Source organism: Notamacropus eugenii, chromosome 5 (genome assembly GCF_028372415.1).
Source record: "Notamacropus eugenii isolate mMacEug1 chromosome 5, mMacEug1.pri_v2, whole genome shotgun sequence".
NCBI classification, from domain to species: Eukaryota; Metazoa; Chordata; class Mammalia; order Diprotodontia; family Macropodidae; genus Notamacropus; species Notamacropus eugenii.
The window spans coordinates 265,938,479-265,960,482 of NC_092876.1; the positions used below are offsets into that span (position 1 = coordinate 265,938,479).

The 22,004-nt window shown below is 36.3% G+C and overlaps 1 protein-coding gene across 6 annotated transcripts in view; it reads left to right on the forward strand.

The window, feature by feature from the left end:
- SLC39A10 (solute carrier family 39 member 10) overlaps window positions 1-22,004 on the forward strand; it is a 136,826-nt gene that overhangs the window by 97,714 nt on the left and 17,108 nt on the right. For all 6 annotated transcript variants that reach the window (XM_072612721.1, XM_072612715.1, XM_072612716.1 and 3 more), the window contains 2 exons: window positions 4,469-5,472; window positions 9,457-9,664. In XM_072612721.1, the coding sequence (XP_072468822.1) occupies window positions 4,480-5,472; window positions 9,457-9,664 (1,201 nt within the window). In that variant the 5' untranslated portion in view covers window positions 4,469-4,479. The remainder of the gene's footprint in view (window positions 1-4,468; window positions 5,473-9,456; window positions 9,665-22,004) is intronic.

A 22,004-nucleotide genomic window follows, 5' to 3' on the forward strand; every position in this document is an offset into this window, starting at 1 on the left:
ATTTAGATTTGTCTTTAATCATTGTGTTGATCCGACTAGCTTAGTCTTTCACAGTTGATCATCCTTACAGTATCGCTGTTACAATGTATATAGTATTTTCCTGGTTCTGCTCACATCTCTTCACTAGTTCACTAGTCTTCCAAGGCGTTTCTAAAACCATCCTGCTTGTCATTCCTTTTTAATTTTTTAATGTGATTTTTTCAGTTGCATGTTAAAAAAAATTTAGCATTTGTTTTAAAAATTTGAGTTCCAAATCCCCAGCCCCACTCTGAAGGCAAACAAATTGTTATAGATTATTATACATGGGAAGTCATGCAAAATATACTATTCATCATTTTTCATAGCACATTAGTATTCCATCATAATTGTATACCACAAGTAGTTTAACCATTCCCCAATTCTTTGGCCCCACAAAAAGAGCTGCTGTAAATGTTTTTATACAAATAGGTCCTTTTCCCTTTGATCTCTTTGGGATACAGACCTATAGTGATAATGCCTGGTCATACAGTATGCTCAGTTTTATAGCCCTTTGGATATAATTCCAAATTGTTCTCCAGAATAGTTGGACTAATTTGAAACTCCACCAACAATATATTGTTGTGGTTTAGTCATTTTTCAGTTGGGTTCAATTCTTTATGACTCCTTTTGGGGTTTTCTTGGCAAAGATAATGGAGCGGTTTGCCATTATCTCCTCCATTTTACAGATGAAGAAACTGAGGCATAAAGGATTAAGGAATTTGCCTACAGTCACATAGCTAGTGAGTTTCTGAGGACAGATTTGAACTCAGGTCTTCCTGATTCCAAGCGCAGTGCTTTGTCCACTGTGTCACCTAGCTGCCTTACAACAATGCATCAGTGTCCTGATTTTTCCATATCTCCTCCAACATTTGTCATTTTCCTGTTTTGTCATGTTACCCAATCTAATAGATGTGAGGTGGTATCTCAGAGTTGTTTTAATTTGTATTTGTATTTCTCCTAAACATGTCTGTTGATAACTGATTACTTATGAAAGTGACCTTTCCATGTTCTTTGACCATTTATCAACTGGAGAATGACTCTTACTTTTATAAATTTAGCTCAGTTGTGTGTGTGTGTCTATGTGTATGTGTTTGAAAAATGAGGCCTTTATCAGAGAAACTTGTTGAAAAATTTGTGCCCATTTTCCTATTTTCCTTCTAATTTTGGCTGTATTAGTTTTGTTTGTGCAAACACCTTTTAATTTCTTGTAATCAGAATTATCTATTTTAATTCCCCAAATCCCCTTTATCTCTTGTTTGGTCATAAACGCTTCCCTTATCCATAGATCTGACAGGTATATTTTCCCGCCCTTCTTTAATTTACTTGTGGTGCCATCCTTTATGTCTAAATTATTTATACATTTTGACCATGTCCTGATACGTGGTATAAGGTGGTGGTCTATGTCTAGTTTTTGCGAAACTGGTTTCCAGTTTTCCCAGCAACTTTTATCAGCTGTTGATCTCTTACTCTAAAAGCCTGGATCTTTTGTTTTGATCAAACACTGGATTACTATGGTCATTTACCACTGTGTATTGTATACCTGATCTATTCCTCTCATCCACCACTGTTTCTTAGTACCACATTGTTTTGATGATTACCCGTTTGTAATATAGTTCGAAATTTGGAGCTGCTTGGCCTTCTTTCTTAATGGTTTTTTGGTTGTTGTTATTTTCCTTGATATTTTTTTACGTTTTGTTCTTCCAGATGCATTTTGTTACTACTTTATCTAGCTCTATAACGTAATTCTTTACTAAATTGATTGGTATGGCACTGAGTAAGTAAATTAATTTAGGTAGAATTATTATTTTTATTTTATTAGCTTAGCCTATCCATCCATGAGCAATGAATATTTCTCTAGTTGTTTCGATCTGTCAGTATTTGTATGAAGTGTTTTGTAATTGTGTTCATATAGTTCCTGGGTTTGTCTTGACAATTAGACTCCCAAGTATTTTGTATTGTCTGTAGTTACTTTGAATGTAATTTCTCTTTCTGTCTCTTGTTGCTGGGTTTTGTTGGTAGTATGTAGAATCATGATGATTTATGTGGTTTTATTTTATATCCTGTAATTTTGATGAAGTTAATTATTTCAACTAATTTTTTAGTTGATTCTCTAGGTTCTCTAAATATACCATCATATCATTTGCAAAAGATGATAGTTTTCTTTTCTCATTGCCTATTTTTATTCCTTTAATTTCTTTTTGCCATCTTTTTGATAGAGCTAGTATTTCTAGTACAATATTGAATAATAGTGGTGATCTTATATTCAGTTTTGCTGGGTAGGTGATTATTGATTGTAATCCTAGCTCCTTTGCCTAGTCTTTTAGAAGTTGTTAAATCTTGAGTAATTCTGATTGTGGCTCCATTGCATTTGAATTATTTCTTTCTGGATACTTGAACTATTTCCTCTTTGACCTGAGGGTTCTGGAATTTGGCTATAATATTTTTGGGACTTTTCATTTTGGTTCAGAAAAGTGATCAGTGGATTCTTTCACTTTCTCTTTTACCCTCTGTTTCTAGGATATCAGAACAGCTTTCCTTGATAATTTCTTGAAAGATGATCGCTAGGCTTTTTTTTGTGTGTGATCATGACTTTTAGGTAGTCCAGTAATTCTTAAATTATCTCTCCTGGATCTATTTTCCAGGTAAGAAGTTTTTTTCCAATGAGATATCTTATATTTTCTTCTAATTTTTCCATTCTTTTGATTTTTATGGAATTATTTTCCTCATTGAGCTTTTATACCCCCTTTTCCATTTGGCCAACTCTACTTTTTAAGGAGTTGTTTTCTTCAGTGAATTTTTGTACATTTTTCATATATTCTTTACCAAGCTGTTGACCCGTTTATTCATGGTTCTTCTGTATCACTGGTGCCCCTCCTCCCTCCATTTTTCTTCATCCTCTCTTACTGGATTTCTAAAATACTGTGACATCAATTCACATTTTTCTTTGAGGATTCACATATAGCCTTTTTGACATTTCTGTCCTCTTCCAAGTTTGTGTTTTGCTCTTCCCTGCCCCTATAGTGACTTTCTATGGTCATATTTTTTTATTTCTCATTTTCTATTCTGTTTCTTGACCTTTAATTTTATGTTGAAGTTGAACTCTGCTCCTGGGGTGGAGGTGGCACTATCTCAAACTTCAGGTTTTTCATGTTTCTTTCGCAGCAAATTAGATTTGGGGGTTGGGAGTGAGAGGAAGTAAGAAGTTGAGGATATCTCCTCGGTTGTGAACCTGGGAGACTGGGAGGATCTTGTTGCCCTCTCCATTACTAGGTTTGGAAATGCGAAAGGTTTGACAGTGGGGAAAGATAATGCATCAGTTTGGTTTTGTACTTATGGAATTTAAGATGTCTATTGGACATCCACTTTGAGATGTCTAATAGGTAGCTGAAGATGAAGACTGGAAGTCAACTGAGAAGAGACTGTGTAGAGGCTTTCTAGTCCCATTCCCTCATTTTGTAAATGAGGAAACAAAGCCACACAGATAGTAACAGTAGAAGAATTTGAATCCAGGTCCTTAGACTTCAAAACGGTTTGCACTGTACAATACTGCTTCTTTCTAAGCTGATGACCCTTGGTGGCTTTCAATAGTTTGCAAAGTTATGTATTTCTATTTCTTATAAAGTCTCAAAGTATTATTTGTAAACAAGTGATTGATGATTGTGATGGTTATCTGTACATTTTACCTTGAATCCACAACCAGCTCTTTAGCTTTTAACTTAATGGATTTGATACAAATTAGAGAGGGCTATATCAGTCAGTCTGAAATATTCTACATTTATTTATCTGTCTGTTGATCTGACAGTTTGCTAACTGGTTGTAGCAATCAGTATGAATCTTACCCAACCAAAGGCTGAATATAAATCAGGCACTGATAATTTGGGGACTGCCCTGTAATAAATAGTGATTTATCTTTGACAAGTTCTGCAATATTGAATGTCATTATTAAGCTAAAATGGCATAAACATTAAACAACCAATAGCAACCAAATGCCACAGTCAGTGTGACACTTTACTATATAGTGCTTATGGTTAGGTGAGCTTACTTTTAGCTAAGAGGAGGAGATGATACCTAAATAAAATTAAAGAAGAAGGGTTTTTTTTAGTATAGAGGAGTGGAATAGGTGTATATTGTGTATAGTGTATATAGAAAGGATGGACAATAAGCAGAAAGTGCTGGGGGAAGCATTTCTATAAATAAAAAAAACAATTATTAGAAGGTCTTTGGGTTTTTTAAAAAATATTTTTCCTATAAATGGAAATTAATCTCTCTCTCTCTCTCTCCCTCTCTCTTTCCCTCTCTCTCTCCCTCCCTCTCTCTCCCTCTCCCTCCCTCTCCCTCTCTCTCCCCCTCCCTCTCTCTCCCCCTCCCTCTCCCTCTCCCTCTCCCTCTCCCTCTCCCTCTCCCTCTCCCTCTCCCTCTCTCTCTCTCTCTCCCCCTCCCTCATTCTCAGGAAGATCAGAAATGAAGGTACACATGCACACAAAATTTTGCCTCATTTGTTTGCTGACCTTTATTTTTCATCAGTGTAATCACTGCCACGAGGAAGGGCATGACCATCACAATCACAACCATAATGATTACCAGATCTCAGAGGCGCCGTATCTCCATGGTGGTATAACAGAATCAGAGGCAAGTAAGTTTTCAGTGCCGGATGCTGAAAATGAAAAAAAATACTACATTGAGAAACTTTTTGCTCGTTATGGTGAAAATGGAAGATTGTCATTTTTTGGTCTGGAGAAACTTTTAACAAGCTTGGGCCTTGGAGAGATAAAAGTAGTTGAGATTAATCATGAGGATATTGGTCACGATCATGTTTCTCACTTAGATGTTTTGGCTGTTCAGGAAGGAAAACATTTTCATTCTCATAACCATCAACATTCCCATAATCACTTTAATTCAGAAAATCAAACTGGGACTAGTGGAACATCAAAAAGAAACCACAGATGTGAACCAGAAAAAGACACAGCAGAAATACCTGTAAAATCTGAAAATAAACGTTCTCATGACCATAATCACCACCCCCATCACCACCACCATCTGCATCATCACCCTGACCATAACACTACACACCACTCTCATAATGATTCCATGACTCACAGTGAGCATGGAGAGCCAAGCCATGAACCATCATCTGAGACTAACACAACTCAGGAGCAAGCTGAAGTTAAACTGCGGAAACCCAAGAAGAGAAGAAAAGGAAAGAAAAATAGTGAAGCTTCTCAGGGTGAACAGCATGAGCATAATCGGGTCCACAAATATGATCATGTACACCTGCAAGAGCATACTGGTCACGATAATGGCCACAGTGGCCATGGGCACCAGGGTCCTGATTCTCACAACGAAGATGAACATCAGCATGTTCAGAAGCGGGAAGCCCCACACAAGCAGAACAGTGTGAAAAAAAATGCAGCCTATTCAGCACGTAGCCACCGGGATCATAATCATCATGACGAGGTAAGTATGAAGTGAGATTCTTTCTAAAGAAAGCAAAATAGTAATTGGTTCATATTTTTTACGGAACATTTCCAAAAAGCAGTAAAATACTAGAATCAAAGGGTAGAGCTTTAACAAATAAGTTCCCTATTTCTTTGGTCCAGATTTGTTTGGGGGGAGGGTACTATTGCTAGGAATAACTTGTCTATATAAGTGTTACTGATGCCACTTTTTTGCTGCAATTTCTTAGTTTTTCATTTGTCAGTCAGTGAAGGATTGATTAGGTGCTTACTGTTTTCTAGGCACTGGGGATACAAAGAAACTAAAACAATCATGTCCTCAGTAGCTTATGTTGTTATGGTGGAGGTGGGATGAGAGGACAGACACCATATAAATGACTAAAAAAATACTTGGCACCAAGAAGGGCCTTTTCCCAAAGGTGAGACTTGAACTGAGTCTCAAAGAAACCAGGGAAATGAGGATGCGAATGAGGAGGTGTAGCATCCTAGTCATGGGAGACTGCCAGTATAAAGCAAAGACACAGAAGGTAGTGTCTTGTATGAGCAATAGCAATTACGCCAACAGAGCTAGATGGTAGAGTGTGGAGGAGAGTCAAGTATAAGGAGAGTGAAAATAATACAGAAAAGGTCCAGGTTGTAACTAGCTTAAATGCCAAGCAAAGAACTTTATGTTTGATCCTATTAGTAATAAGGAGCCACTAGAGTTTGAGTGGTGGGGGGAGAGGGGAACATTTTCTTATGCTTCAGAGAGATCACTTCAACAGCTGATTGGAGGATGGACTGGAGCCTTGAGACATGGAGGCTAATTAGAAGGCTATTACAGTAATCCAGATAAGAGGTGATGAGAGCATGAACTAGGATTACAGCTGTTTGAAGGGATAGAATGAGGCATATGAGCGATGTAATGCGAAGGTAGGAATGACAAGATTTGGCGTGAGTGACAGTGAGGAGTTAACTGAGGTTAAAGTCTGGGTGATTGGGATGCTAGTGGTTCCCTTGACAATAATATAGAAGTTGAAAATAGGGGAGGACTTTGGGGGAAAGACTAAAATGAATTTTGTTTTGGACATGTTAAATTTGAGATGCATACTGGCCATTAATTCTGTGTGTCCAAAAGGTAGTTGGTAAGGCAAGGTTATATCTCAGACTTGTGATAGATATATACACGTGGGTAGATATGATAATTGCATCCATGGGAGCTGATTAGATCACCATTGTATAGAGGGAAAAAAGAAGAGAACTAAGGAAAGAGTCAAATAAACAAGCATTTATTAAGCACTTAATATAGGGCAGGCGTTGTGCTAAGCCCGGGGAATTCAAAGAATGGCAAAAATAGTTGGTGTATTCAAGGAGCTTAGCCTAATGAAAAACTCTTCGGGTGTGGTTGGCACACCCACAGTTAGTGAGTGTGACATGAATGGAGATGTAGCAAAGAAAGTTGAGAAGGAACAGCCTGGCAGATGGAAAGAGAACCAAGAGAGAAGTATCAGGAAGGCTGGAAGAGTGAAGTGGAAAGGGAAAGCAATCAACGGTGTTGAATGCAGCTGTTAATGATGAGTGAGAAAAAAGGCCATTAAATTTAGTAATAAAGTAATGGTTGGTAGCTTTGGGAAGGGCAGTTTTAGTTGAATGATAGGTCAAAAGCCAGACTGCAGAAGATTTCGAAGCCACTTAGAGAAAAGGAAGTAGAAGCAGCTAGTATAGAAGGCTTTCTCAGGGAATTTAGCTGGGAAATACAGGAGAAATAGAGGACGAATAGCAGGATCTAGTTAGGCATTTTGGATAGGGACGTGCTGGAACCAGCTTGAATGGAAAATCAGCAATACTTCAAAACAGGGCTTGATTTGTCTTGTTTGTTGTTTGTCTAGACCAGGGATCTGCATACTATGGGCCACTTATTTTTGTGCAGCCTGTGAACTAAGAATGGTTCTTACATTTTAAAATACAACAAAACTTTATTTAAAAATATATGTATATGTGAGATGAGACTCTCAGCTGAAAGGTTGTGAAGAGGTGGTGTGAGGGGTTTGAGAAGAGAAGATTTGAAACAGTCTCTCTAGGGAGTGGAATAATAATTTGACTAGAGAAAAGCCCCTGGATGGCACAGTGGGTAAAGTGCTGGGCTTGAAGGCAGGAAGACTCATCTTCCAGAGTTCAAATCTGGCCTTAGGCAGACACGTCTAGTAGTGTCTGTGGACAAATCACTTTAACCCAATTTGCCTCAGTTTCTTCATCTGTAAAATGAACCAGAGAAGGAAATGGCAAACCATTCTAGTATCTTTGTCAAGAAAATTCTAGATGAGATCATAAAGAGTCAAGACACGATTGAAATGATTGAACAACAAAAATAAATTGGTTTGGTGCAACGAAAGCCCAGTTGAGATTAGGTAATATTTGTAGTGCATCCAATCAGCACAGTTTAATATTTTTCTCCATTTTTTTTTTTCCTGCAAAGGAGGCAGATGAGAGTATTCAAGGTTGGATTTTCCAAAGATTTGAAAAAGCTCGGGGTTTTTTTTTTTTGGTTTGGTTTGGTTTTTAATTATACACAGAGTAAAGTTGTATTGCATAGAAAGGAGGAAGTTGTCCTTGGAGTCAGGCAGACTTGACTTAGAGTCCTGTCTGAGCCATGGGTAGTGCTCCAGTGCCAATATGATGATGGAGTTCCTCACCAGAATTCCTAACTCCTAACCTGAAGTGACAGATTTGGTTAAAAAAAAAAAAGCCAGAAACCTCATGTTTTTATGTAGTTTATCCATTTGAAAAAATTTCAGAACATCTAAAAAACTTCTTGGCTTTTAGTAACTTTTGCTAGCTCTTCTTTCCTAAGTGTTTATTAATACACTATATGAATATAGTATTAATTTAGTATTAGAAACAACTCCTGGATCCGTCCTGCTACCTACAGACATATCCATGTCTATCTTACCCATGCAAATGCTCACTAGATGCTCACTTCTATCTCATTCATCCTTCCCAGGCAAGCTTCTTCAGAAAACATAATTTATTTCTCCATGAGCTACTTTTACTTCCTTTCTTTTCAGTGGTCTCAAAACCCTCTGCATCCTGGCTTTCATTTGTTAATCTGGATCCAAACTCAAGTTCTTAGTTCACAGCATTGGCCTTTTTGCTCCCAGGGTACATTAAAATTGGGGCCAGGTTCTTTATTGGAAGATTTTTAAGAGGAAAGGGAGAATACCTGGTTTTGAGTCAATTTCCAAATTTTCCCTGGTATTTTCTTATCCATTAAGAAATATTTATTGCTTTTAAGGCATACCTATGTTGATAAACTGTTTTAAAGTCACTTTTCTGTATTTTAGAATTTTTTTGTCAATGTGAATGCTGTAATGTTTGGGGTAAACATGCTACTTTAATTAAAAAAAGAAGTTATTGAAGCAGAATTACAATCAAGTTTGTTGTCACCCTTGGAATGCTCTTTCACTTTTTGCTCTTTGAACAGACAAGTAGTATGTGATGCTTAAAGGTACGGTTCAGGGATCACTTGGAAAACATGCAGTGATGTTTATAGGTGCAAAAAAGGCCTTACGGAACATCATGGTAAAAACAGTTCTGAAAGACAAGGATAGTCCATCTACTTTATCTCTTAGTGTTTTTCACTGATAGATGGCAGAGCCCCAGTTGGTGGGACCATCTTTTCTCCTGCTGCTGCCTCATAGTCAACTAGTGCTTAGCACCCAGGGCAGTTGTGCTGATGAACCATCCCTTGGGGGGAGGACTTTAGCAGCAGATGTTATTTTTTACATGTTTATAGCAGAAAAACTGAAATGCTTTCCACAGATTTTTATTCATCCAATTATAAAGCTAAGTGACATTTTGGACTTTTTGAATTTACGATAATACTACTAATATTAGTTATAAGAATATGATTCTTGTCACAATTTAAATTTAGAATAAATATGCATTTAACTTTTTCTTTTTCCTGATAGTGGTTTTTATATATTGAAATGGGTTTATTTCTTTGCAGTGTTTGAATGTTACCCAGTTATTACGATATTATGGTCATGGGGCCAACACTCCAATTTCTCCTGATCTCTTTACGTATCTTTGTCCTGCGTTATTGTATCAAATTGACAGCAGACTTTGTATTGAGCATTTTGATGAACTCCTATTTGAAGATATCAACAAGGATAAAAATATGTTCTCTGCAGATAAGGCAAATATAGGTGCATCAGGTAAGAAAGATTTTGTGTGTGTGTTGTGTGTGTGTGTGCGTGTGTGTGTGAACTATCCTAATTAAAATATATCCCTACATAGTTTTATTGTTTTAAGCAAAGTTTTGCACTTGTGTCTTCTTCTCAGGGTCTGTGTGTATTTTTGTAGTGGGGAAAGTTGACAGTATACTTGACCTCTCAACTGGGCCAGATCTTTGTTAAAGTCAAGATATTAAGCACTTGTTAAGCACCTGCTGTGTACCAGGCACTGTGCTCACTAAACTCAGGCTCTGCTTTTCATCTGTAATACCCAAGGGTAGGGAAATGGAATGGAGATGAGAGAGTATGATCAAGCTTTGATTCTAATGCAAAAGGTTATTTTAAAAAATCAAGTAACTGATACAGGCAAATTTTTTTCATAGCTAGAGAGCTAATTTAAAGATAGGGAACAAGGGATGAGGTCATTCTGAATGAAACAGTTTACAACTTAAATCCTTTAAGTTCAGTAGTGAAGAAAGTTTTTCTTAATTATTAAATACAGGTGTACCCTGAATGATTACATGATCAACATTTCCTAACTATACATTATAACTCTGACCTACCATAATGTTTTGAAACTTTCTTAATGGGGTCACTTGGCCTGAGACATTAATTAATCTGAACTTCCTGTAATATTATTTCCCTAATATTGCTCAAATCCTGCACCTGAAAATTTAAGATTGACTTGATTTTAGGAAGATGAAGGTTGAAATAAGATGTGATTGAAGTCAATAAAATTAAAATAGGTTGTATACAAATTCTTTATAACAGTATTCAAAGCCTTTCTTTAAGCCTTGAAACACAAGATTTCAAAGTAATATTTTTATTATAGAATAAGAACACATGCATAAATAATAGAGAATTTTAAGTATGTCATTCCCAGAGGCTGAATGGACAGAAAAGATGGAGACCAGTAGAATTGAGTATCTAGAGGGTTAGTCAGTCATTAGAAGCAGACAGTAACCAAGTACCATAAATTTGAGTAGATGAGCTGGATCCCTGGTGTAGGGAACCCCTCTGGTGGTCAGGTAGGCACCATCTTGGTAAGTAAAACTTAGGATCTTGTGAAGATTCTTAGAAATCTGGACAGTCAAGAAAGCGAAAGTAAAGAAAAATAATTTAATTGAATGGATTGTAAACTGTGATCTTGAGTCAGGGCTGTTTGCTTTCTCTCCTGGTTCCTTTGGGGTGAGGAGGGGTGAAGAGGATGGTTTCTAGGCTAGTGTTTGCAATCAGAGAGAGGCAGAATTTCAGGAAAAGCATTTGATCCTGATTACAAGAGGAACATGCAGAGAGGCCTTGTGGAGAGTTCTTTCGAAGTTTCTTTAATCATATAGTTTGTTTTTCTCATTAAATGTGAAGACACCCCTTTCTCCTCTTTTAGATGTTAACTGCCTTTTCTTTTCTACCCTCCTCTTTCCTCAACCTCCCTATTTTTAGGAAACAAAATAATCTTTTAAAGTTCTAATTCACTGTTTTGATGTCAGTGATGAATTAGGATTTTCTAATTAGCATTTACTATGTAATATTGCCATAATCCATACATGCCTGTGAAGCTTTTGACTGATGCTTGAATGAACTTAGTATTAACACTCTGAAAAGAAGTAAAAGAAATTGTTCTTGTTCTGAAAACAAATATATTACAGATAGTGAATATTGATTATTCATTTGCAGGTGCTTATTAGCATTGTCAGAAATGAAACTTGAGTTAATTTTGTCCTGATAAATGTTAATAATTGTTAGAGAATGCCCTGCAAGTAATTATTTTTAATGACTGCTGCAGCATTAAGAAAGGTTAACTTGTTCTGTATAAATCTCCTATAGTGACACAGCTACTACCTCATTAACTTTGTTCAAAGACTGCTGTAAACCAAATATACTCTGTGCTGCCAATGGAAGCAAATCGTTTGTTTCACAAGATAGACTCATTTAGTCATAGAGTTGACCCTCGCTTAATTACCCGGGGGGGGGGGGGGGGGGGGGGGTTGTGAAAAGGCTGCTAAGCATTTTCTGCCAATTAAAATGCTGATACAGTGAAGAAAGCTGTCATATTGCACATGCTTTGAACCAAGTTAATTAGAAAGTTTCCACAGATGAGCGCTCCTTTTTAAAAGAATGTGTTTTCTATCTAGATAATGAGAAAGGGAGTTGGTGAATAACTAAGCTTGAAGATCTTGAACGTTTTAAGTGACCTAATTTGCACAATAAGTGAAGCTAGTTGTAGACATTTAGCACTTTTTTTAAATTATATCTGGTATCTTAAGTACAAATAAAGAAAACATTGGCTAGTTGAAGTCAGTCTACATATTACTCTTGGTAAACTTCTGAAAACAGACCTTTTTTTTTTGGCCACTTATTTACCAAATAAATTAGGATTGAGCCAATAACTTGAACAGAATAATTTGCTTTTATGATCTATAATGTCTACTTATAATGCCCATATAAGGGACAGGATTCAAATAAAATCATTTAAAATGTGGAAACTAGAATAGTAATTTAAATGCCATTTGAAAACATTAAGTATGTGCAGTAATTCTCTTCACCTAATTTTCTTGACTCATTGATGCAGAACTGTCTTCTTGAGGCTCTAAAAGTTTGCCAGAAGGATTAAGACTTTCCTCAGAATTGGTCAGTCCTTAAAAATTTTTGATGCAAGTAAGATCTAATTTAAAATGAATAGAAGTTGAAAGTAAGTAAATTGATAGGTCTGCAGTGAACCCAGTGTAAGTGAGGAACCATGTTAAGAAGTAAGAGCAACCTTATTTTGTACATGGGACAGAGCAAAACAATTATAATTTGTACAAGAGACCTGTAACAACTTATGATGTGTGAGTAATGTAGGAAGTTGTAATTCTTTGTCTTGGAAGTTAGACTGATGATTGTAGTCTAGCAGTTTTTGTGTTTGACTGTAAGGTGCATGTATTATATTAATCTTAAATCCTTAGTCCGTACTCCATGTTGTTGTTTGTCCTTAGTTCTTGAAAAGGACCAGCAACATCAGGAGGATGATGTCTTGACTTGCAAATGAATTGAGATTAAGTAAAACAGGGCTGTGCAAAGTAATCAGTCTCACTTCTCCCCTCCAGAGTCTTCTGGGTCTATTGGCAAGACCTAGGTCAGGACAATTGGTGATGGCCCTGGATGCAGTAGGAGACCTTGGCCTTTTTAAGCTCAGATCATTCCCAGGTCTCAGTCTGTGGCAATACCCATTCAGTAAGGCTACACAAGAATTGAGGCAAACAATGGCATAGTTTGCCTACTCAAAAGAATCAATCTAGCAAAGTGCTATGTAAATGTTAGATGATATTACTATTAGTATTACTAAGCAATACAGTGATTTTATTTGATAATAAAAGGCTAAAATTCATTCTCCTATGCCCCCATGAAGCAGTTGAGTAACTACAAGTGATGGGTCACCTATCTCTAAAAAAATTTATCAATGAGAGACTTATGAATTGACTCTCACTTTTTTTTTAATTTAATTTTATTATTATTTTTTAATGTTTAACAATCACTGCCATAAAATTAAGATTTTATCCCCCCCCACACCTACCCCCCTCCCTCCCCACGACCGCATACAATTCTGTATAGGTTCTACGTATACTTTCCTATTGGGACTCTCACTTTTTTAAAAGAATATCTGCATTTTTTAAAAATGTAGTACTTAAAAATATTGTTCTCTCTGCCTACAATCATCATGTGTAAAATTAATAAATTTTCAAAATTAAACTTAATATGTGTTCAGCAGCAATTTTGAACATTAGACGAGACAAAAATAGGCAGATTTCAATTCCTTGCCTCATAGAGGCTATACGTTATCTGGTAAGGCAACTAGATGGAAAAGTTTAAAAATAAAATTAGCTGAAGTTTAAAAGAATTATTTTGCCTCAAATTGAAACTGGAGCCCCACACTCCTCCTCCCCCAACCACTAGCTCCAGTCATTTAATTGACTGGTTGTTCTGGCAGCCTTGGTTTTATAGATGACTCAAATAGTTGCCATAGCCACTGCCTCCACATTTGTCACTTTTTTTGTCTGCCAACTGAAGCTGAGCATAAATGAGGCCTTTTATAACCCCTTATTTGGCTTCAAAATATTAACTTCCACATTTCTTCATTACATGAGATGTAGCAAAAAGATGTTGAAGGATTTTGAATATTTTTCATTTATTTTAAGACCATTAATTTGCTTGTTATTTCAATTGAAATTTTTTTTAAAAGTCATTCTACAGCATTTTCACATGAACTTGAGTTCAAATCCTAGCAGTTACTTAATGTGCCTGGCCTGCTCTAAGCCTCCATTTTCTCAGCTACAAAATTAAAAAAAAAAAAAAAAGATTTTGGAGTGTCATAAAGGTCCCTCCTACCTCACTTGCACCTTCTCCCTCCCCATTATCATATCTAGTCAGTTGCCAAATCTTTTTTTCTTCTTTTTTAATCACTATATTTTATTGTTTTCACTCAACAAATATCCACCTTCCCACCCTTTCAGCCCAGTATTCCCTCCACTGAGAAACAAAGAAAGACAAAACCTATTACAACATATATAGTCAGTCAAAACAAACTTCCACATCGGCCGCATCCAGAAGAATATTTATCTCATTCTGTTCCTCTTAGTACTTCATCCCTCTATCAGGAGGTGGGTAGCATGTCACTAATACTCAGTCATAATAATTGGTCATTACACTGATGAGTTTCTAAATCTTTCACAGTTTTTTGCCATTATGGTTCTGATGTCAGTATTGTTTTCTTGGTTCGTTCACTGTGATCAGTTCATAAGCCTTCCCAGGTTTCATTGAAATCATCTCCTTAATCATTTCTTAAAATAGAATAGCATTCCATCACATTTATTTACCTTAACTTGCTTATCCATTCCCCAATTTATGAGTACCACCTCAGATTACTATTCTTTGCTACCTCAGAAAGAACTGTAGATATTTTGTTATCATTAGAGTTTGTTTGGCTTAGGACAAATCCCTCCCTTCAGCCAGCGAGGTGGTACTGTGGATAGAGTGTAAGAAGACTCATCTGAGTTCAAATGTGGGCCTCATATGCTTAATAGCTGTGTGACCCTGGGCAGATCACTTAACCTTGTTTGCCTCAGTTTCCTCATAATGTAAAATGACCTGGAGAAAAGAAGTGGCAAACCACTCCAGTGTTTCTACCAAGAAAACCCTAAATGGGGTCATAGCAACTGAACAACATTCTGTCCCTTAACCTATCTCCCCTTTAGTTCCCACTCCCTTCTCTTCTTTTCCCCCCATTTCCCTGTAGAATGAAATGTTCTATACCCAGCTCTATGTGTGTGGGTATGTGTATTCATCCTTCCATTAACATTTTCAGATGAGAGTGAGGTTAAAGCATCAGCTGTTCTCCCACCCCTCAACTTCTCCTGCACCTTCTCTGTTTGTATAGATGTCTACTCATATACCCTGATTATGTGAGATAATTTTCCCTGTCCTTTCCTTTCATCGCCTTTTCTCTTTCCATTCTTCTCTTAAGATCCTTAAGACATAATAGAACCACTCCCAGGCCTTATCTAGTTGGAGGTCTGTGACCTCTAATGTTGGTAGGAATCTGAGGAGACATGTATCATCCCTCCCTGTTTGAATGTAAGTAGTTTATCTTTGTTTTTGTCCCTTCATTTTGGATTACCTTTTTAATATTTCTTTCAACTTTTTTTGATTGAACTTTGAAGTTTAATACAGCTTGGGTCTTTTCATCAGGAATTCTTGGAAGTCCTCTATATCATTAAAGTTTATTTTTTCCCCTGTAGAATTTTGCTGGGTAAGTTATTCTTGGCTCTAAATCCATTTCCTTTGCCTTCTATAATATATTTGAAATTATATGTAATTATATGTAATCTTGATTGTGTCTCCTTGCTACTTGAATTCTTTTTGGAAGCTTTCTGCATTTTTTCTTTGACCTGGAAGTTTTAGATTTTGGCTCCGATGTTCCTGGGAGTTTTCATTTTTTTTTCCAGGAAATGACTGATTTTCTCTGTGTTTACTTTGCCCTCTGGTTCTAAGAAGTTTGATTCTATGAGTTTTCCCTCATATTTCAAAGAATGGAAAATTATACAAAAGGAAGTAGTCAGTATAATGGCAAGAGCATTAGGAACCATATAAAACAAGGTCTAATTGTTGAATTAAGTCAGTTTTAGGTATATTTTGCAAAGTAGAAAGTGTCTGTTGGTTTAAGTATCAGTAGTTAGTAATTAATAGTCACTCAGTCCCACAAATGAAATATACCTGTGCAGAACTTGTTGTAAACTGTACTGGTTTCACAGAAGAGTAGATCCCCTAAGATGGGGAGTTTGGACTGAGGAATATGCACACTTGGCCCTAGTTTTGTCATTCAATCTCTCTGAATCATCATCTTCCATCTCCTCTTTTTTTTCCTGTAAATTTGTTTTGAGCTTGGTTTGTGGCAGCAATTCAAAGAAAAGACAGATTAAGAAATTACTTTTTAACTCACAGACGTGAGTTGTCTGCTCTTTTACCCACCCTCCTCTACAATGAATAACTGTGGGAGAATTTCATCACAGAACTAGAACCACTCAAAATGTATGTCTTAGAAAGAGGGTGCCCCCTCGGAGCCACAGAGTCCTGTTTTTCTTGTGCCTGCATTCTTTTGTACCTTCGAAATCTGGTGTGGTCATCTTGCCAAATGTGGCCTCCTTACCTGCTCCTCAGCCTTTACTCTAATGAAGACTAAAGGAGTTAAGCCATACTAGCTACTTGGAACTGCATGAACTGGACACCATACCTACCAAATTTCATAAATCCAGGGCCAATCTTTTCTCCTGGTCCTTTGGAATTTTAGATAAGAAAGACCTTAAATACATATTGCAGCCATTTTCCAGGTATTCCAGCAGAGGGAACACCTTGTTACAGTTCTGGGACTCTCAAGACCCAGATCGCAGCTAAGTGCTCTCGAAGTGGAGGGTCTACTAGGAGTTCTTTTGAGCTAGAAGGTCAGAAATTCTCAGTTATCTTGTGATTTGCTGTGGTGAGCCACATGTTCCAAATCCCTGTTTGTTGACTTTTTGCCATTATTAATTTCTTCTAGCTTAAATTTTAATTATATTCTTATTCAAGCCGTGCTGCAATATCTTGTGGCACTCACTAGTATTGGTATGTAGAAAGATAGTTCTTAATGGACTCTCTACTGACTTCATGTGTGCACTAACTGGTTTTTTATTTGTGTGGGGTTTTGGAGGGGTAGAGGCCCAGGTGTGCAGTTTTCACTAAAAGTTTCATGTCAACACATTGCTTAGTTGCCTGGGTTTTTAATCTCTGGAGAGGTAAAGTTGTCTTTTAAATTTACACGGTGACTTGGAGAAATGAACTTGCCTACATGTGCTATTTGTAGATCTAATTATGAGCCCCATGTTGTTCTTAGAACTACTTGATTGTGAAGTCCTTCATTCCCTGTTCCTAATAGTCAACATTCTTCAACACTTCTGTGACAGTCTAAAATTTCTGAGAACATCCATATGAGTTGATAAAGGTACATTAAGTTCTAATTCTGAGGTTCCAGAGATTTTTCCCAGATATTTATTCTAGGGCCTTGGTATTAAATTCAAGTAGAAACATCCCTGTGGGTGACATTCTCACTAAGAAAACCACAGATTAACATTATGTTGTATTATATTTTTATTATTAACATTTCTCAATTACATTTTAATCCAGTTGGGCCACCTATTATGGAGCATTTAACCTAGAATGTAACTAGGTGGCATATTGTAGTGAATTGAGTTTTGGACTTGGAAGTAAGAACACCTAATTCAAAATCTGCCTCAGGCATATGTTACTACTGGGACCTTGGGCTTAGTTGCTTAACTTCTCTTTTCCGTTAAGTGGAGATAAAAAATTTGCCTCTTAGGGTTGTTGTAAGAATCAAATTAGATAATATGTAAAATACATTGTAAACCCTCTAGTGTGAAGTGTTAGCCAATATTGCCTAATGCTTGTCTCTAAGCCCTCTAATTTGGCCACAGTTTCTGTCTCTGAGCCAGGGTCACTGAGAAAAGACCCCTCTCTAACGTCTGTTCCAAGAACCCCAGAAATGGATATATTAGATTTTCAAAACTTGGCAGGATACACCTAGAACCTATGTTGGTGAGGCCAGACATTAACCATGATGGCCTCCAAATTCTGAACCTGCCTCAGCTATATTCAGTGTGGTTGTTTACCCAAAACTATGGTTTAAGACTTCAGTGGAGCTGAAGATCTTATTACACCTTATCTTTAAGGTGTTTTGTTTTTTTGATCATGCTAGGCATATTATACTCCCATTTGTAAATTAGAATTAGAAGGCCCTTATCTTCTAACCACAATGAAGATTGCCAAGTAAAGATGTGTCAAGCCTCAGTCATAACACTGAGAGGTGTTTGAGGACTGGTAGGTGGTGCTGGTGTTATGCTTAGAATAGTGAACTGAGAAGTGTCTCATGCTCCTTGCTTAGTTAAGACGGTATTAGTGAACATCTCTTGCATTGGCACCTATCCCTCTATAATTCAAACCTTGTTTATGGTAGGTTCTACATGTGTATATTCTAATTAATAGACTCTGCTTTGCAGAGTGAATATACCTAAAAGGAGCTAACTTTGTTTTACAAGCTTCCTATTGCTGGGGAAATGTCTGGGCATTCTAATGATAACTGTAGGTATATTCAGTTATGGGAATTGAAACTTGGTTCAACATTCTGTGTTAGCCAAAAGGGGCAGTGTAGGCAGCTGCTTAGTTGAACGCTGAGGAGAGAGGTAATCAAGTAAAACTATTAATATTACAAGTAAAACTACATTAATATTAGGTAAGTTGGTTTCCGTGGGTGACCAAATTAGTTACTTCCTGACTACCCATGTAGAACTGATTTCTAGAAGGGGGAGCATGCATGTGGTGAGTTGTTTCTGGGTGCAACTTAACTATAACTTGTTAATCTGTTTCTGGTGTTGAGCCAGTAAAGTAGGTAGTTTAGCTAGGCTGTTCAGGCGATAAATAGTGTAGTCCTGGTTGAAATTTAATATTACAGGTTAATCAACTAATAAATTCTTGAGCACCTAGGTGGTCCAGTGGATGGAGCACAGGGCCTGGAGTTCAGAATACCTTATTTCAAATCCAGCCTCAGACACTCCCTAGCTGTTTGACCCTGGGCAAGTCACTCTCTGTCTCAGTTTCTTCAGTTGTAAAATGGGGATAATAATAGCACCTCACAGGATTTTGTTATGATGATCAAATGAGGTAAGATTTGTAAAGAGCTTAACATAGTAGACACTTAATAAATGCTTATTCCATTCCCTAATATATTTTCACCACCTTTAGACATAGCAACTCAATTAGTTATACTAATTCTAAGTCCTTAGTTTTCTAACTTAAGTTAAGGAATATATAAGATAGTTTAATTATTTTTATCTTGTGGTTCCATTGCAGTTCTCTGTTGAAGAGGAAGAAAAAGCCTGAGTCTTGGTCTTCTCATCTATTCAATAAGAGATATGGACTAGTTGACCTCATAGGTCTCTTCTGTTTCCAAAATTCTGAGATTTCTAAGAGTTAGGGTTGTTGATTGAAAATTTCCCTAGTTTTTATCTTACTGATTCCAGTGACTGTGATGCCTGCTAACTGAACCCAGTTTTTTAAATCACTAAATGTTTCGTGGGTCAGTTAAAGAATTCCATTTTGTTACTTCTGTCGTCAATAGAATGTAGATCTGGAAGAGACCTCAGCTCTTAATTTAACTCAGTCCATTTTCCAGAAGAGGAGACTTGAAGCATAATTCCCCCATCTAATGTCTCTTTGAAAATTTTTTACTATGCTCATGATGGGCAGGTATAATTTTCCTTTGTTCTTATCATAGGATTAGTGGATTCACAGTAATGTTAGATTTTATTAATAAATAGCATTTTAGATTAGAACCTTTATAAAATATTCTTCAATGGAGTGTTTTTTTGTGAAGATATTGAAGTAAGCAGTTTTTTAAAAAAACTAATGACAGTTGTATTTAACTTCCATCAGCTATTATAAAGTAGTAATTTATATGTTCAAATGAAACACTAGACTAACAGCTACTGAGATACAGTCTGGCACCTCCCTATGACTTTAATTGGAAAATTTGACCAGAATTCACATTTTCCCCTTGTTCTTTATTAGGACAGACTATAAATTTAGTTTTGTTTTGTTTTTTTCATTTATTCTGAGCCAGTAAATATTATGTTTGAGTGGGAAGTAGATGATTGCATGAAGGACTAGAGTGGAGCCAGGAAATTAAGAGAATAGTCAGGAACTAGATTAGCTGTAATGGACGGACAAACTTGTATGTACAAAAATTCATACTCAGTGAAGCTACCAGCAATAAAGCTGGTAAGGCTTCCTCAAGTATGTAGAGTTCCAGTGAGCTGATAGGAAAAAATGCATCTGAAACTTTATTTATAAGTTTCTTTTTCTTTCTTTTTTTTGTTTTTTTGGAGGTGGGGAAGACAAGGCAGTTGGAGTTGGATGATTTACCCAAGGTCACCCAGCTAGTGTGTCAAGTATCTGAGGCCTAATTTGAACTCAAGGCTGGTGCTATACTCACTGTGCCACCTAGTGGTCACCTTTTTACGCATTTTTAAAGTGTTCAGCACTCACTAGAAAAATTAATAATGATAGTTTTCTGAATTAAATAGTTGTATTGCAGGAGCTAATTAGAGATTGTGGTGGAGGGTTCTATAATTAAGGATTCAGACTTGATATTTAGAATGTTATTATGGCATATAAAGTTTGGTTTTAAATTTTGTTTGCCTAGGTAATCTGTTTTTTTATGGAGTGGTCTACCAAAGTATGGTCATCTTTTTAGGCTTGTCTAAATTTATGTGAAAATATTTTTTTCTGAATTTTGAATATAATTCTGTGAAAGTAAGGTACTGGGCTGTTTAAAGACAGAATTACAGTAATTATTTTTGTCACTTTGGGGGATAGGATTACTTATTAGATTAGGGAACTTTTGTGGATGGACATTCTATGCTAAGAATTCAGCAAAGTGTTTGTCTAAATCTGTCATCATATTTCTGTGAACAAAATAAAGAGATGTGGATTCTGTTAGTTAGATTTAACAACTGGTTAACTAACTTTAACGAGAAAATGATTTGTTAATGAATTTATGTTCATCTGAAGAGAGTTGTCCTTAGTAGCAGGTATAGACCTGCCACTTTGGCTCATACCTATACATCAATGGTTTGGAAGACAACAAAAAATGTTCATCAAACCTGTAGGTGACCCAAAGCTGAAAATTTTCAGGATGCATGATTGCCTGGATCCCCAAAGGCCTGAAGCTGTAATAACCACTCATATCTACTGCTGCAGAATTAATAGGGATAAGTGTCAACAGTTATGAATAGGTTTTAAAAACCGAACTACCTACACGTAGGATGTGGGGAATATCATAGTGAATGGGAAAAGGCAAAGATTGCAGCTCTCAATTTGGGGTACCCATCTCCTTGGGGTGGGTATGAGAAGCTTGTGAAGAGGTGTATTTGGTAAATATCTTATTGCAGTACTCCCCAAAATAATTTTAGTGAAAGAAATTTGTGAATTGTAGTGAGAACAATGAGACAAGTGGTAGGCTGGGAAAGTTACAGTATAAATGAAAAATATGAGAATTGATGGCATGATTCCTACTTAAAGTGAATGAGGTTTGGATAGGAAACTGTTCTCATGTTGAGCTAGAAAAAATTGGACATAATCCAGTGAAAGATGAACCAAATGATTTCTGCATTAAACACAAATTTTGAAATGATTTAATTAAGAAAAGTAATAAAATTTTTGGTATATTGTTGGAGAATTGTATCTTAGAAGTGTGCTCATAAAACTTTAATTTTGTTTATAACAGCTTACCCTCTGAATTAAGATTCTCAGTTCCACCCTCAATCAAATTCAAAACAAGAAGTAAATCAGAGGTTGAACATGATATTCAAGTATCTCTTTCAAAAGCTATTAAAAAAAATAAAACTTGGCTGACAATAGATACAATTAAGAGTCTCACTAACTTATTTGATTATTCTGATGAACATTTAATAATTTTACAATACTGAAATATTTTGTGAATAAATTTTTCTTCATGAGAAATTAATCTATTTTATGTGCTTATTCATTGGAAACTATAGAACTATAGAAACTATTCTTGAAAAAAAAAGTAGAGGAAGATTTATTGAAAGCATGGAGGACAAGTACCAAAAAAGGGAAACTCTGAGTTAGGGCTTTTGGTTGACTCCAAGTTCACTGTAAGTCAGAGATATGTTTTGTGGTTGCTAGAAAAAGCTTACATGGTCTTAGGGGGTATTAACAA